The sequence below is a fragment of the Gallus gallus genome, chromosome 18 (genome assembly GCF_016699485.2).
Source record: "Gallus gallus isolate bGalGal1 chromosome 18, bGalGal1.mat.broiler.GRCg7b, whole genome shotgun sequence".
Lineage (NCBI taxonomy): Eukaryota > Metazoa > Chordata > Aves > Galliformes > Phasianidae > Gallus > Gallus gallus.
The window spans coordinates 5,637,692-5,654,533 of NC_052549.1; the positions used below are offsets into that span (position 1 = coordinate 5,637,692).

A 16,842-nucleotide genomic window follows, 5' to 3' on the forward strand; every position below is an offset into this window, starting at 1 on the left:
CAGCGCCTAAGATTGCCTGCTGCAGTCACAAAGACAGCTCTCCATAAACTTTTTAATTAAAAAGTACCAGCCACAGTTTAGAAACCCCAGAGAAAATTCTTCCAAGAGCTTTGATGTTTCCGCTGCAGTCGTCTGAAGGGATCCCTCTATTTAGGAAATGGGTGGCTTAAAAGGGAGCCCCCCCAGCACCCCCTCCCCAAACACACATACACTCAAGCCCTTTTGCACACAACATCCTTTTCATGCCAGCTGCAAGTTGGAAAATGAGGTTTTTGTAGCGTGTTAGTGTTGGAATTTTTTAATAACCTCCCCTCTCTGTTTTTCCCCTCCTGCCCAATTATCTTGGTAAATAATTAACATTCTGAAGGAGATAAGTAAGCACAACATCTCAGAACTCAAAGCCTTTTAGTTCAAAGCCCTGCCCTCCTCTCTCCCCACTGCCACCACCAAAACTTTCTTGTCAATCAAGCTCTGGGCACACACATCAAAGCTCCATGCGGGAATGGCCCCAAGGGGTCAGAGAAAATTCATGGCAGGGCCAACGTGAGGCACAAAGAGAGAGAGAGAAGCACAGACCGAGAGCTAGACAGACACACTGAGCCACAGAAACACACAAACAGAACGTGCCCCAGTATAAGCCTCTACCCTATTTACTCACAAGTTGACAAATAATCTTAGTTCTGCATTTCAGGCTCCACCACCACCACCATTTCCCACCGCTGGCAAAATATCAATCCAAAATCTTTTAACTGAAAGGCACCGGACAGCAGTTCACAGGCACACATAACACAGCCTCCTTCCTATGGCAGAGCACTTCCCTCCACCACTACCCCTTCATAGTGCTCAGCCAACAGGGCTCTGCTGCCAAATTTATATCCGATAAGTTTTTCCATTCAAATCTTTTTCCAGAATAACAGTTCATTCACACCATCCCTTATCCAGCTTCCTCGCTGCACAATTCTCAGGTGTCACTCCCTGTTTCAGGGCTCACTGTGGGTGCAGTAGAGGAAGCAGGCAGCTGCATCTCACTGATACCCCATCAGTTCTCCAGCCAGTCACCAGCAGGACACGCTGCCGGAGAGCTTTCTGCAACACTAAATATTATGAAGATATATGTAGAAATATGCACACAGAGTGGAATAACCTCACTTGTCCAAGAATGCCTTGGCATAAAGGTGAGAAGGTGTTAGTATCCTCAGCACAGGAAAATATACAACCGTAAAGCTGGAGCCTTTTGTAACCCCCAACATTGCTTTGGAAGCAAAAGTCACATATTGGGCAGCACATTATTCAAAATACATACTCTTATGTCAGCTGTTTCTTCATTCACATGTATCTGTGCCCCTAGAAGATGAATCTTGCAGTTCTTAAATTTATTGCACAGGATTCTTTTAAGAATATCATTGAGCCAAGAGGGATTTAGAAACCTCTTACAGCTACACTGGGCGCAGCAGAACAACCAAACGAGTCACAGGTTGCTTAGAACAAACATTCAACAAACTCCACTCAGTTATATGCGAAGAATTACTGCAACATAACTCAACAGCTCGTTACCACACTGCAACATCCAGCATTTCTCTTCCTTGCTGCCTTCATTTCCAGCCAAAGGTACAATGCTACTCTTACAAGGAAAATTAAAACTACTCAACTATGGAATTTTAATGTTCAAATCACACCGTATGAGGTATATTTGCAAGATGTAGTTAGATTATTATTTCTACTGCAAGAGCTCCCAGAAATCTTATGTCAGCTGGTGGAAATGGTGTCCTAGTGTGCAGTATTTATGTGTATGTGTGCATAATGAAAAGCAACACAGTGTAAATTAAAAATGTAAGAAACTACAATTTTTGTACCAATGAAAAACTGAGCTCTAATAAGAAGAAATAACTTATTCAAGGCTACGCAAAATGGCAGTGGCAGGAACAACTAAATATATATTTCCAGACTACCAACCAGGGTCGTAGTTGCAGTCACCAATGAGGCAAGAAGCAGAAGAACTGCTGCCCTGCTTATCACCCACTGTATTTAAGGAGGGTCACTCCTAACAAACAATTCCTTAGGTTTCAAAACTTTCTCAGTAACGCAGCTCCATCAGTTTCCTTCATTACAAGTTTAGATTCATGCTTTCTGTTTCTGCTGTCTGGAGAGCAGCCTGTTACTCACACAGCCACATTCAAACTCTGTAGCTACGGTAACCCAAAATTCTACTTTACACAACCCCAGTGAAGTTACTCAGATACCACAGTGGTGAGCATGGTTTATGACAGCAGGGCATCCTGGTTGTAGAGTGGTATATTGGGTCATGATAAAAATATCTATCCTAGAACAAAATTCCACTGTGAATCCAACTGTGACGCACAGGAGAAATGTTTCTGATTTTTGCATGTTTTAGTCATTTGTTCTCTAGAGCACAAAAAGGATTTCAGATGGTGCCCCCCCCTCAATACCATCTCAGTACCTCTTCCTTCAGCAGACACTTCTGGATGCACGCATTCCAAAAATCCTACATCTGAGTACTGCAAAATATGTCCATTATTACCGTGCAGTTATTCTGCTCACAGAAAGAATGATGCTTTCAAATCAGGCAGGGACTGTTGTCTAAGGGGAGCTCGCAGCTGCCAGAACGAGAAGCATTCTTTCCGTTACATGATCTGAAAAGATTAGAGTGCCACAGGTCTGCTGTTAGTTTGATGTTAAAAGATGAATAAGAAAATAAGCACTTCAAAGGAACACGCGCATGGAAGGAGAAACCCAAGCTACCAACATGAAATACTGCATAGTACACACACCCCAAACACATAAACTAGCCCTTGGAAAATTCAACCGGAAAGCCGGTGGATCAAAAGCTTCCTCTAGCAAGACTGCAAAGCATTGCTGAAACAGAAATAAACACCACAGCCATGGTGAAAGGGGCAAAGTGACTAAGTGGTTCTTGTTTATAACCTGAGAACAAAGCTTCTCAATGTGGACTGCAACTGCAAAAGAAGATGGATATTCTACAGCCAATACGGGGGAAATCTGATCCAGCTTGAACAGGGGCCCTTTAAAATTCATAAGGCAAAGATAAGACTTGAAAGCACTATTTTGAGAAGGCTACTTAAGAAGGAATCCAGGTATAAAGAGTATTCATTGAGCCCTTGAGCTGAGATCAGAAAGATTTGGCCTCCGAAATTAATAGTAGAAGAGGGAATATTTTTGGCAGAATTTCCACTCTGAACTAAGCCGTGCAAGAAAGGCCTCATCCTTACTGCACTGCCTTGCCCTAATCCAAGCCAGCACAAGAAGCAAGTATGTACAGCCGTGACGAGGTACCAGAATGAGCATGACAAATAGGAGGTAAGATTCCTACCAAAACCTACTTTGATGAGAAAATCCTGAATGGGTAATAAAGGGCTGAGGCCTCACGCAGAAAGGTTAATGCCATTCTCTGGGTGAATTTCACTATTAATTGTAATTTTCCTTGTTAATGAGTGGAGTAACGCCAAGACCCGCCACTGGAATTATCTCTGGTGGAAAGACTCTTGTGAAGAAGTTTCTTCTGAGATTGCATTCAGACTCTTGCCAAAAGCCAGAAGGCCTCACACTGCCCAAGTCAGTCAGCTTCAGTGAGCAGAATGCCAGACGTGTTGCCCAAAATGGCATTAATGAATAGGATGTGGAAACAGAACTGAAGGCAAAGAAAGGAACAAACAGCTCCTCTGCACTCCTGCCCTACAGCATGTGCCAGAGGAAACACTTGGTGCACTCTAAGATCTGATTTAAAAAAATAAATATTTACGTGGAAGAGTGTGGATTCCTTCAGCTCCTCTGAAGAGGGAATACGGCCTCCTGCCCTCTTTGCTGCCTTGACCTTCCCAGTGGCTGGTACTCTTACCTTCTGCTAACTCTTTCCTATATTAACTCAGCACTTAATTACTTTTTCTACTAACGCCCTCCAGATACACGCTGCTCAAGTGCCTGGGAGGAGCAAGAAAGGGAAGAGCAACTCTGAGAAGTTTGGCTAGCCTAGGGAAGCACAGACAGGCAACCAGTGCTGTAAGAAACTCAAGGCCAAGTGCTACAACAGGGAAGCCTGCGGTTGTTCAGTTCTGGAGAGCAGAACATTATAAAACACTTCAAGGGACGTGAGGATAAGGCAGCCAGCAAAAACAACAATAACAAAAATAAAATAGAAAAATCAAAGCGATGTCTTGAAGTCTTCACGGGTTCCAGAATAGCTTGTTGCCAATCTGAGCTCTCACTATAGTGTAAGGACACACATTTCAGGAGAATTCACTTCAGACAGTTCTTTCAGTCCAAATACCTTGGCAAACAAGTTGACAATATTTGTCATTTTCCCCAGTTTTGATTATATCATAGATGTCCTCCCTTCACTGTAAGCTATCAGATTTAATAAATGTGGTTCCAATCTTACCAGCTTGAATGCAGTTAGAGAGTGCAAAGAAGAGCAATATTGATAATAGCACACTACACCATCTGCAGTGACAACTGTGACTGGCTTCAACACAAATTACACTCACAATTGACGGAACACTCAAATGTGCCCACATTAACACCTCAGACACCATCTACTTCTTCTTACAGACAGCAACACAGCAGCCTGTAAACTGGAAGATAACCTACTGCTAACATAAATCCTGGGAGACCAAAGTGCAGCTCTGTGATCCATGCCTGACATTGGACAAGCATTCCCAACCAACCTTTTCTGTGTGATATGGCTAGGAATTGAACTCCACCCATTACGGTTCGTTCCTAAAACATCCAGGCTGGCAGCAGTTGATGTCCAGAATGTTTCGTGTTGGGGCTCAAGCAGCCTCTGCCTCTGAAAGCCTCAATGATAACCACAGGAAAATCCTTGAAGGGCAGTTTCAAGGTGATAAGGACAGGTACACAAACAGACAGTGTGCTTTCCAACAGTGACAGAAAGCAATAGAAAGCAGCGTCAGAAAGTGAAGTACCTAGAACTTCAGGAGCAGCGAAATATCCAAGAGATAAGAAGCAAGAAGAGGGAAAAGCTCTTTTTGAATCCTTAGTGTCCTGAAGGTACTTTAAAAAAAAAATCATCTGAAAGAAAAAATAAATAGTGTCAAAACTCAAAGCCCATTGGATTCTAGAGGAAAATGTGGCATATGGAAAAGAAATCACTGCAGAGACACTGAAAAGAAGCAGTATATTTTGTAGGAACACAAGAGAAGCTGGAGGCTGAGACAGGAAAGCTTGGAAGGCATCCCAGCCAAATCTCAGAAAGAGACGAACGCTCATTTTATGCAGGAGACATCTGCTGTCGAGAGCAGCACAGAGACTTTGGAATTATGGAAAAAAAGAGCTTTCCAATAAGCATGTTAGAAAACGTGTGTAAAGGAACTGTAGGTGAGGGATGTGTTCAGACATGACAGCTTAAGACAAAGACAGGAGAAGGTGTGGGGGCAGAGAGCAGTGTGCATGTGCCATTTCAAACAGGCCTGCACAAGCCACAGTTCCAAAGCTGCTTCCCCTGCCTCGGAACAGCTAACAAGTGGATCACATTTTTTATTATCTGCTGCTCCTCCGAATGTTTTCCAAATGTATTATTAGCAATGCAACTATAACCGGTTTCCTTTTCCTGGAGTTTCTCAGAAATCTGAAGACAAAATTTGTTTTTTGCATTTCCCATCATGGTTACCATGTGGGACTTGAGACAGTGTTTTGGATGGCAGATGTGGATGAGATGGCACAAGTCAGAGGAAGCTGGGAGAAACTGCCTTCATGCCAGAGTGGGAAGGTCTCCTGTTTCAAAGAAACAAAGCGTTTTCCACTGGTCTTTTTGTTACTGATTAAATCATACCAAAAAAATGGCTTTGAAAAGAAAATCATTTGTCACCCCACTCACCATGATATTACTTCTTACCAAGACATACGTGTTCACATTCCTGTCTGGCAGGAGAAGCACAGTCTTCTGCACAGCACATTCAAAGAGATGATGTGCTTTAGTAGAGTAGGAAGTCTGATAGAAGCAGTCCTCAGGCTGTGCAGCTGGGCAGAGGCCAAGAGCTACTGCACAGCACTTCCTGAGCCATGAAACCAAATGGGGCTGTGATCCCCAAGAAGCACAGAACTTTCTGGGAATCTATACCTGTCATAAGTACTGTGACAATACCAAGAATGCTGACATAACAAAACCACTCCCAAAAAAGCAAATTTCAGCGATGAATCTTTAACAGCTTACAGGAAGAAGAGCCTTCTCCCTGTGAGCACAGGGATACACACTTTGCCCCTCTGAACGTTCAGTAGCTACAAGCAGCTGCACTTGTATCATGGCCTGGTCGTGAAGTTGTGGAATTTGGAAAGCTCCATCACAAACAACTTCAGAGACATGCTAATTCCTACCTAACTCACCACACTGCCTGAAAGGTCCCTTTTTCTCTCCTGCCACTGCACTGTTCCACTCTCTCTGAGGCATCAAGCTAAAACCTTCACTCCAGTCAGCCTGACTCTTTTCTTTGCAAGTGATCTTGGGTCCACCAGTGCAAAAGGCCACGAAGCTCTGAATGACACATTTTAAACATTGTGAATGTGGGGTAAAATGACTGGTAAAATCTCTTTATCAGCCTTTCCTTAGCACATGTGATTTACATAGCCATGTGCTGGCCAGAAATTTCAAGACCCCCTGATCTGACATTTGTGAAAAAAATCCACAAATCTGGACTTGAAAAATTAAACACTCACACAGCAGCTTCAAAATGGTCAGATGTGTGACTAATACAGCCTCTACTTCTTGCTGAAAAACTGAAAACAGCCACCTATCCAAATCCAGTGTCACATCTATAGCGTATCCAGTGTCACAATCCTACTATATTAGGCCAGCTACAAATACAACAAACTCTCTTGCCTTTTTTTAAGGTTAAATACAGTTTAAAATGTTTTAAGGATAAATACAGTACAGACTTCACAAGGCACTAATTGTATGTATACAACAATACAAAGCCCCTACCCCTGCCACAAAAAAAAGTACATATTGCTGCACAAGGTGGACCTCTTCTGGTGAGGAGCTTGTGCTCTGAAGCACCTGGTCCAATTAGTTGTGGCTAAGCAGAGGTCTACAGGGATCACAGCAGCACACAGCTTCTTTTGAAAGCAACTAAAGCATACAGTGGCAAGGGGGAGCAGCAAGTCAGAGAGAGCACACGTGTGTGTCCTTACCTCGGAGAGCGTCAAACTTTCATCGTTCAAGATGACTCTGGGAGGTGCAATAACTGAAGTTAAAAAACAAGTTACAAAACAGGGCCACCCAGCAACCAAAACAATAAATACAGCAGGTATGGGAGGGATTACTGCTTTTTTTTTTTAAAAAAAAAAAAGAAAGTGACACTTCCACACAGCCCACACAGGCTCCTTATTAGGTAGAATCATAACATGGCAAAGAGCTGAGAATACCTCCTTTGCATTCTGCTGCCGTATTTAGGGGAAAAAAATATATATATCCCTCCCCAGTTTATATGTCATGGCATCACAAGATCTCATATGCATCACAATTAGGAACAGGCTTTATGAAGTAAGGTCAAATATTAGCAACAGCACACTCACACAAGTAAAATGGTAAATCTGGATCTGCAAGGTGGCTTCTCACAAAATCTCTCACAACGCCAACTGTGAAAAAAGGAAGAGAGAGAAGTTTGCTGCATTACATTTGTCTCCTCAGACACCAGGCAGAAAGGCTAACAGGTACCTCCAGAACTGCCCTCTGCAATGTCTGCAGACTGCCTTTTGCCCAAAGGAACGCTACTACACTTGTTACTATTGCAAACCTCTTGGAGAAAACACTTAGAAAACGGCTCCCTGACAAAAAACAAAGGATGCTGTCATGGAAATCCAATAACGGCTCCAAGATTTGCAGGCAGCAGCCAGGTGAGATGCTGGTAACTATTAGTTTTCCCTTCTATATAGAAGTATCAAAAATAGCACTGCTGCCAGCTCAAAATAAGACCTAAATTAATAATAGCAAGGGTTGCTCTGCACACAGTCTGACTTTCTATCTTTTGTGAATGGACAGAGGCAGAAATGTCCAGCTCCTGTTATCCTTATTATAGTACATAAAGCTTGTTCCTTCCCCCCCCCCCTCAAGGAGAAGCGCAGTACTCCCCCTGGACAGCAGAAAGATCATCCTAGAGCCACCCCTCCTTTGGCATGCAACTAACCAGTGCTGAGAGGTGAGCTGCAGGCACATCTGAAGCAGAGGCTGCTCTTACCAGTTTCAGTAGGTCGGAAGAACCCCTGCAGGATATGGCGGTCAGGGAAATGGACTCTCAACACCACCTAGTCAGAGGCAAAGCACATCAGGTCAGTTGTGCAGGGCCATTTGGGAAGGCCTGTCCTTGGCTTCAAATCTGTATCTTTCTTTTTAAACAGGGAGATCTGAATCTTTTACTCTACAGGCACAGAAAAACATACAGGTTGGTAATTACTGTGCAGCTCCTTAGAGGACACACACAGGCTTCCTGGCTTTCCAAGGCCATAAGAGAACCCTTTACAAACACTATCTCTGACAATGCTGCTGCATTGACAATTAGCTCCCTGTATTAACTGATGCTCAAAAGACGTTGCTATCTCCTAAATATGGATAGGTAACAGACTGTGAATCAGTACCTTGAAGCACCTATGGTAGCAGGAATCTTTCAGTCACACAGCTCCCAGGCAGTATACCTAAAATAGCTTGTACCATTCTATTTCCAGTGTTTAATCTCTTACTTCTTTGCAACAAACCAAAGACAAAAGCTGCAACAAGATCATATTTACAGAGTGAGGTATCTCCAGTCCCTAACGTTGTATTTAACCCATAATGAGATACTATTGAAACTTAAGAGTTTAAAAGGAGAGGTGGAAAGAAAAGTTCAGTCAGGTAGAATGATGCGTGCATGTAAGGGGGTTCTGAACCATCATCTGGAACAAAGCAAAAGGAGTTATACTGCATGGCACTCAACCATGTCATACCATGCAAGATGATTTTAATTGATACAGCTATTATGCAAGTTCCACAAACAATTAACAAGGAAAGAATTTACAACATCCTCCTGTAAGCAGCTGAAGATCTTGTTCTCATCCGGTTCACAAAGCTACTAACCCCCACGTTTGGACTAGCCAGAAGGACTGGGAAAAGAACAAAGGCTACCTTTGGGTAACGTTCTAGCTTTTCTTTCAGCTGAGCCTCCCTTAAAGATTTGGTCAGCAGTGGAGCTTCTTCCAGGCGTTTCCTAGATACATGGGAAGACAACAAACTATCAATTCTGTAAATATAAGATACACTTTGATTTTATTAAGAAAGTGTAAAGTCCAAGCAAAGCTGATGAGAACTGCTCAATTGTTTCACATATCTCTCCCACTCTCACAGCAGTATTTGAGATCTATTTATTATTTTTTTTATTCCTGTAAGTAAAGAAATAAGCTTAAATCCAACAGATCCCTTTCAATCCATTCAACATCCCAAGGAGGCTGTGGATGCCCCATCCCTGGAGGCATTCAAGGCCAGGCTGGATGTGGCTCTGGGCAGCCTGGTCTGGTGGCTGCTGACCCTGCACGTAGCAGGGGGGTTGAAACTCGATGATCACTGTGGTCCTTTTCAGCCCAGGCCATTCTATGATTCTATGTTCAGCTTCAGACCTTTTCCTTGTTTCCGGATATCCTATTTACCAGAATACATTTTGGTGAAACATTTGATCATATAATTACAATAATGCACAACTGTTTGTAAGATATCTCCTATGCCTATCCAGTCTGAAGGACCTCTTCATTTTTGAGAATCACCAAGGTACCTCAAGAACAACAGCTGCTAAACAAAACCACTACAGGCTTACTTCACTACTGTACTCAGAACTGTCAGCTGGTACAGCATATTCTAAAATGCTCTGAAAGTATCACTTGCAGTTTGAAAAGCAAACATGGAATTAACCTGCACCGTGTCTTCTTCGTGTACCAATTTCTCATATCAATTCTTGTCTCTTCACGAAGTCAGAATTAAATTCTAATTGCATATACAATATTACCCTGCATGCATCTAGTCCTTAGTAAGATTCAGCAGCTTAGATCAGAAGCCAACTGATATCACTTTCATGTGGAACTTGTCTTTATATTTATCCCTGGCTGTGAGGGGGGAAAAGGATTACAAGCATCAGCAAATTTGGAAATGAGGAAATTTTTGAGGGGGCTGAATTCCAGTAACCCCCAACCAAATGACCCTACATTTGTACCACTAACTGCTCCAGACCCACAAGTGGCAGAGCAATTTTCAAGCCCATCTGTGTACTCATGTGGATTTCAGAGGCCTATGGGGAGAAAAACCAGCTCCAACTCATCTTGGCTATAGCGTAGTTTCATGGACTGCTTGCAGAGTTTAAAGGAATGTTGACATGCTCTTAAAAATAAATACACCGATGAAATTAATTTATTTGAGAACATATAGACAGCTGAACACTGTTGTAATAGGGAGGCTACCTTACCTTAAGGTAAGTTTTTAGTTCAGAACTAGAATTTTAAGTACAGTAAAGTTATAAATAATCAACAAGTTACTTGAACAGTGAGGTGCCTTGTTAGCTCAGCTTCCTATAGTTCCTCATCTCTTTGTGTGGCCTCAAACATTCTCATGTCGTGATTTGTGGTTACATTTGAATTTGCATTATTTCAATTTGAGTAACATCTCAAATTTGGGCTTTATTAACAAGGTCTAATAAAAGGTTAATTCTGTTTCATAGAACATAAGGCTTTTCTCTCTAGCTGAAAAAGCTAGTAATTGCTAATGAAGTCCCAGAATCGTTTGGTTTGGTAAGGACCTTGAAGATCATCTAGTTCCAACCTCCCTGCCATGGGCTCAAAGCCCCATCCAACCTGGCCTTAACACTTCCAGGGATGGAGCATCCACAATTTCTCTGGGCAACCTGTTCCAGTGCCTCACCACTGCAAAGTGGAGAACTTCTTCCCAAAGTCTGATCTAAATCTACCCTCTTCTTCTTTAAAGCCACTGCCTTGTCCTATCACTACACTCCCTAACAGAATCCCTTCCCAGCTTTCCTGTAGGTTCCCTTTAGGTACTGGAAGGCTGCTATAATGTCTCCCCAGAGCCTTTTCTTCTCTAGACTGAACAACTCCATCTCTCTTAGCCTTTATTCACAGGAAAAGTGCTCCAGCCCTCTGATCAACCTCAAGACCCTCCTCTGGACCTTCTCCAGCAGAAAGTATGTCTTTTTTACATTGAGGGCCCCAAAGCTTAACACAGTACTCTAATGTAGGGCCTCACAAAAGCAGAGCTGAGAGAGAGAATCCCCTCCCTTGACATGCTTGTCACGCTGCTTTTGATGCTTACTTAGTGGGAGTTACTCCTAAGAAGCTGTAGCATTGTGCTCATACATTTGTCCATTACAAGTTACTAATTTCAGCCGTTTAATTCCTAGTAGTTAATGTGAAGTCAGATCAAAACAGAAAGCAGGAGTTCACCACTGCTTTGAGCCTCCAGCAAATAATAGCACATCTAATATAAAAGACAGTGGCTTATCTTTCAGAAGAAGACAGAAGGAAAAAAAAAAAAGAGATGGGGTGTTAAGTAGCTTTGATTAACTCTTTGAAGTGTAGAAGACAGGAAGGAATCTTTCTTTAACTCTTTTTTTTTTAGTGAGGGACTGGCCCTGACTAGCTCGAGGTTCTCAGATAAACTTATCACCACCCAGGCATCACAGACTTCATGATGAAACTTTCAAGTTAAGCTTTCAAGTGAAACAATTAACCCAAACACAGTTAACTAGTTCACACACAAAGGTTCTTCAAACAGAAACATGGCATAGCCTTTGAAATCAAACTGCACAAAGGGTAGAGATTTCCAGTGCTTATCATTAATTCCATACCCAGTACCTTACCTACAACCCTTACCCCAGAAACCACAGCCAGCAACAGGGGCACAGTGTGACTGCGCTCAGCAAAAGGATATGAAGCAAACACAGTCACCAGTAGAAAGGGAACTTGCCTCTCACTCTGCAGTTGTGCCAAACGTTTCCGTACATCATCCACCGTGACTTCAAAAAATTCATCAGGAAGGTCTTCCAGGTCAGCAGGAGGTGGTTCTAGCAGGTCTGGGTGACACAGAAGTGGCTCTCGTTCTACCAGCTACAGAATAAAAACAGGTGTGGGTTAGTCTTAAATGCACTGCTTTGCTTACACTGTAAGGTTCCTGAATAAAACAAGTGTTTGCAAACTGAACTACAACCACTAGCTGAGAATTCATGACACTAAGGAAGTACTCCACTCTCTCACCATCCCACAGGCATCACACAACAAGTACAGGTGCTGTTCGAAGTACCAGAGCTTATAAACTGCCCTTTTAAGCTGTTTATATGCCATGTACTCCTGCCTGCCATCACACCTTCCATTCTCCTTGCTTTGCATTCTCTTGCCATAGAGCCAAGGGCACCAGTTCCCAGTCAGGTCTCAACCCATTTTTTCTTACTCTAAAGAGCCATCCTTTTACCTGTTGAGTTCTCTCAACTCAGTCACTGTGGGGTTTTATCATACACGTTTCAACTTTTTGACCTGGTTTCTGGCATGTATCCCTTCTCATCCAACACAGAGAACTCCCTTAGACAGCAAAACCCTTTTGCTTTGCACTTTAGAAAGTACTTGGCACTGATTGTGAACATAATCACTGTAAGAGTCACATACACAGAAGGCTGTTATATGTCTGTTCACTCTTGAACAATTCAAACTGCCCAAAGCTTTAAAGCAGTGCACTATACTACAGGCAGCAGGATTTGCAGGGGGAAGTAGTCCATGACTGAGGAGCCCCACGAGAACAAAAGTTTTGATAGTTAATACAGCATTTCTTTACAGTCAGCCTAACACAGCTCTAAGCTCTATGAAGAAATCTGTTTCCCATTTCTCCCCCCTGTATTCCCTTATATATTCTTTCCAATCCAAATGAACGCCTGAACGCCCGCCCTCCATCTCCCTTCCCCCAGGCACGGGCCCCTTGGGAACAGAAGGAGTCTCCTTCAATTGTCAAAAGAGACAACAAATTACAAGGCAACATCCACTCTATTTGCGGGCACTAAAGGGTAATTTGAGAAATTAGAAGAGCGAGGTTGTATGGGTGGGACTCTTGGCTACATTTAGAAAGCTGAGCAGAGCCCGCTGTAACTAGAGGGTGAAGGACCCTGATTGCAGCTTTCTTTCCCTGGGTGCAGGGAGGAATGCGGGGCTGCTGCAGGGAGCGATGCTGAGCAGCACAGCGGGGCTCAGTGCTGCAAGCAGGGGCTGGGAAGGCCAGGCTGGCATCAGGGTTAGCCTGGCCTCCCTACCAATCAGGCATGTCTCATTTCACTCTGAACACACACATACAGAGAAAAGACCTCTGGAATGTCCCCCCCACAGCCATTCTCCAGCCTATTGGACATATGCCGTCACAAAACATACTACTTCCCATAGATAAATGCCCCATTCAAGATGTCTCCATTCAACTCTGCAGCATAGTTGTACCAGCCCAGCACAGACACAGATGGGAGCTGAAACACGGCCGTGTCATTTTCTCCTGTTTCCTAGCCAACCCTGAATGCTGCTGACATCGACTTCCAAACTGACATGGTACTTAGCTGCAACTTAACGTGAAGAAACAGAAAGTTTTCTGTATAGAAGAGCAGATAATGTTAACATAGAATCATAGAATGGCCTGGGTTGCAAAGGACCACAATGCTCATCCAGTTCCAACCCCCTGCTATGTGCAGGGTCGCCAACCAGCAGCCCAGGCTGCCCAGAGCCACATCCAGCCTGGCCTTGATTGCCTGCAGGGATGGGGCATCCACAGCCTCCTTGGGCAACCTGTTCAGTGCGTCACCACCCTCTGGGTGAAAAACTTCCTAATATCCAACCTAAACCTCCCCTGTTTCAGTTTAAAACCATTCCCCCTTATCCTAACATCTAGCAAGACTGCAAGCACACACCACTACAGTAAGAATTTCCTAGTATGACAATTTCAGCTCAGTCCCAACAACAGCGAGAGTTATGGAGAGAGCTGTAATGAGTGAAAACTGATCCAAGCATTCTGAGCTTGTTTTTCAAAGCTTCTGCAATTTGATTTCAGAATTGCGTGGAAGTCTGAATCCGATCAAAGAGCTGCATGAGGTATCTATAAGGCACTGCTCAGCAGCCAGAAGACATGACTGTTCTGCCCCCGAGGATGCAAAGGCTGCCACATCATCACATCTCTTCTGCTACGCATTTCACACCCATTGGAATCAACCATACACATTGCCTCCCTACAGGCATGAGAAACACCCTTCAGAGAGGAAGGGTTCTGCTGCTGCTCCACCAATTCTCTCCTTGCCCAAAGTCCAGTAACCAACCACCCTATCCCCATTTTCTTAACCACTACCATTTACTCACTTAGCTATTCCCATCAGGCACCTCTCAATCTGAGTACTTTCAATACAGCTTTACTGCAACGCATCACCCACCAGCCTAAGGTACAGGCAGAATCCAAGGGTGATTTTGGAAACAGGACACACCAGGCCAACCAAATTACTTCCCAGCCCACGTGTGGTACTCTCTGCATGACAGAAGGCAATGAAAGGTGATTGTAAGGCAGTTTCTACCTTCACTTATCTAACTCAGAAGAATTACACGCTTACTGACATCTTTCTGCAGTGATACCTGTGTTATGGTTTGTCACCTTCTTCAAAGTCTCTGCTTCTACTACCAAAGCCACAACATCACACGCTTCCCAACAGTGGGCTGAAGTCATCCATTCACAGCAGCGTCTGCTACACAACCTATGTAACCACAGCCTATGCCACACCACCAACTGCAAAGAAAGCAATTCACTCCAAGGTGACCGCTCTGGCCCTAAGAAGGTGAGCTGAGGAAAACCTTTCTCCAGCTTTAAGGATAGTAGAGGAGGCTGTTGTGCTTTCCAGAGCCGTAAGATCTCCTTGGAGACCCACCTCCTCCCCACCACCTCAGGGAGCTCTAATCTCCAGGGGAATCTGGTGTAAAGTTACCTTCTAATAATTAATGTTCTGACATCAAAGTCAGCACGCAGCTGTCTGTAAACCATCTTTAGCCTAAGAAACGAAGGGACGCCAGCACAGATTTTATCCAGCCTCTCTTCGGCTCCAAAAACCACACACAGGCAAAGCATTAATGGGAAGATTCTTTTACAAAAATGGACCTTTGATGTTTAAAAATAATTTGTTTTGTTTTGTTTTTTCCCCCTCAGGACTGAAAAGGGACAAAAAGCAGATGCCATGTGGCCAGCCCCGCTCTGCTGTTGCCGCTGAGAGCAGAGGATGGCAGGAATGGAGGAGGAACAAAATGTAATCAATCAGCTGCAAAAGCACCAGAGATCAAAGGGCTTGAAAACAGCAGTCAAAAATCACATGCTGTTTAACACAAGGGCAGAGCCCCCCCCGACAGAATCTGCAGCTGCTCCCAGGCCTGCTCTGAAACTGGAGGGGAAGCCGGTTCCCGAAGTGCCTCCGAGTGGATTGGACTGGACTGCACTTCTGAACAAGATGCTGGATTGCACACAAGAGTCCCCAGGCCACCGCAGCTCAGCTCTGTGCCCATCAGCACAGCTTCCCATTAAGCTGTAGCCAGTAAAATTATAAAATTAGCTCTGTCTCTCCAGTCAGCGTGCGGAGAAGCGCAGACTGCAGATGGAGAAGAACAGCAGCTAACCCTCACGCTCTTCCTTCCTTTTCAGATACAACTGAAACTCCTCCTTTCCAAATCCCTCATAGGTGAGAGTGTCACTGAAGCAAGCAATGCATTACACTGGACAAATTGCACAGCCTACTGTTTAGCTCTTCATGCTCAGAGCCTGTTCCAAAAGGTTAAATAACACTGATTAAAAGGACCCAAACATGTTTCTAATATACTAAAACATTCACCACTGGGTTGGCAAGGCTTCTTCCTGCTACATTTGTAACTGCTCCAGAGTCCTTCCAGGGTCTGGCTTCTCCTAAACAACTCTGAAACTCATCAAGAATGGACTGCAACCACAAAGAAGTCAACCAAGGTAGAATCTCTACATCAGTGTGAGGGCATACGCGTAGCCTTGTTAAACTCTTCCTGGATTGAGCTCCCTTGGAACCGCATCAGGCATCTTTTCTTCCTACATATGGCTTTCTTTTGTTTAATCCTTTGGCTGGTTCAGAACCAAAGATAAACACCAAACTCCAGCTCTAAGAGGTACTAAAAACTGGGAAACAACAAAGGAGACCTCTAAAGATTAAATCCAGCCATCCCAATGACGTGTGGAGTGAAGGGACAAAGGAAGGAGCTGGTCACAGAGAACCGGGGACATGAAACTCCCAGCACACAACTTCATAACTTCACATGGAAATATTGCTAACACCCCTCACACTACGCCACACATCCAACCCTTCTGAAGGCATCCAATTCTGTATTGCTGCCCTACAGAAAGTCTACATGACATTATTCAAAGACCATCCTGTAAGGACGACGTAGCATTTTTGAATCACCAGTTTTGGTATTGCTATTTGGATTACAGCACTTCTATTTCTAACCAATGTATTTTTAATTCAGAGACACCAACAATGCAGATAGATGCACAATTTGTATTTGTCGAAAAAGAGTTAAAGAGAGGTAGGCTTTATTTAAGAAACAGGATATTTTAAAGCAAGACAGAAACACCTTTATATGGAAGACTGAAAGGAAGAGGTCCAGACCTCATTTTTCAAATATTTAGAGTTCAGCAAGACTGATGCAACTGTAGCTGAAAGCTTCCTTTCCTGTATCTGTGACCCTTACAATTTACCACATATCATCAACAGAAACTGCAAGCCAGAGTGACTGCAGACAGAAGACCTGAGG

The 16,842-nt window shown here is 43.7% G+C and overlaps 1 protein-coding gene across 1 annotated transcript in view; it reads right to left on the reverse strand.

Annotated features, from left to right (window-relative positions):
• ASPSCR1 (ASPSCR1, UBX domain containing tether for SLC2A4) overlaps nucleotides 1–16,842 on the reverse strand; it is a 41,903-nt gene that overhangs the window by 4,830 nt on the left and 20,231 nt on the right. Inside the window, 5 exon segments of the mRNA NM_001389524.2 lie at nucleotides 7,180–7,232; nucleotides 7,564–7,626; nucleotides 8,226–8,292; nucleotides 9,146–9,227; nucleotides 11,984–12,123. Coding sequence (NP_001376453.1) covers nucleotides 7,180–7,232; nucleotides 7,564–7,626; nucleotides 8,226–8,292; nucleotides 9,146–9,227; nucleotides 11,984–12,123 — 405 coding nt within the window.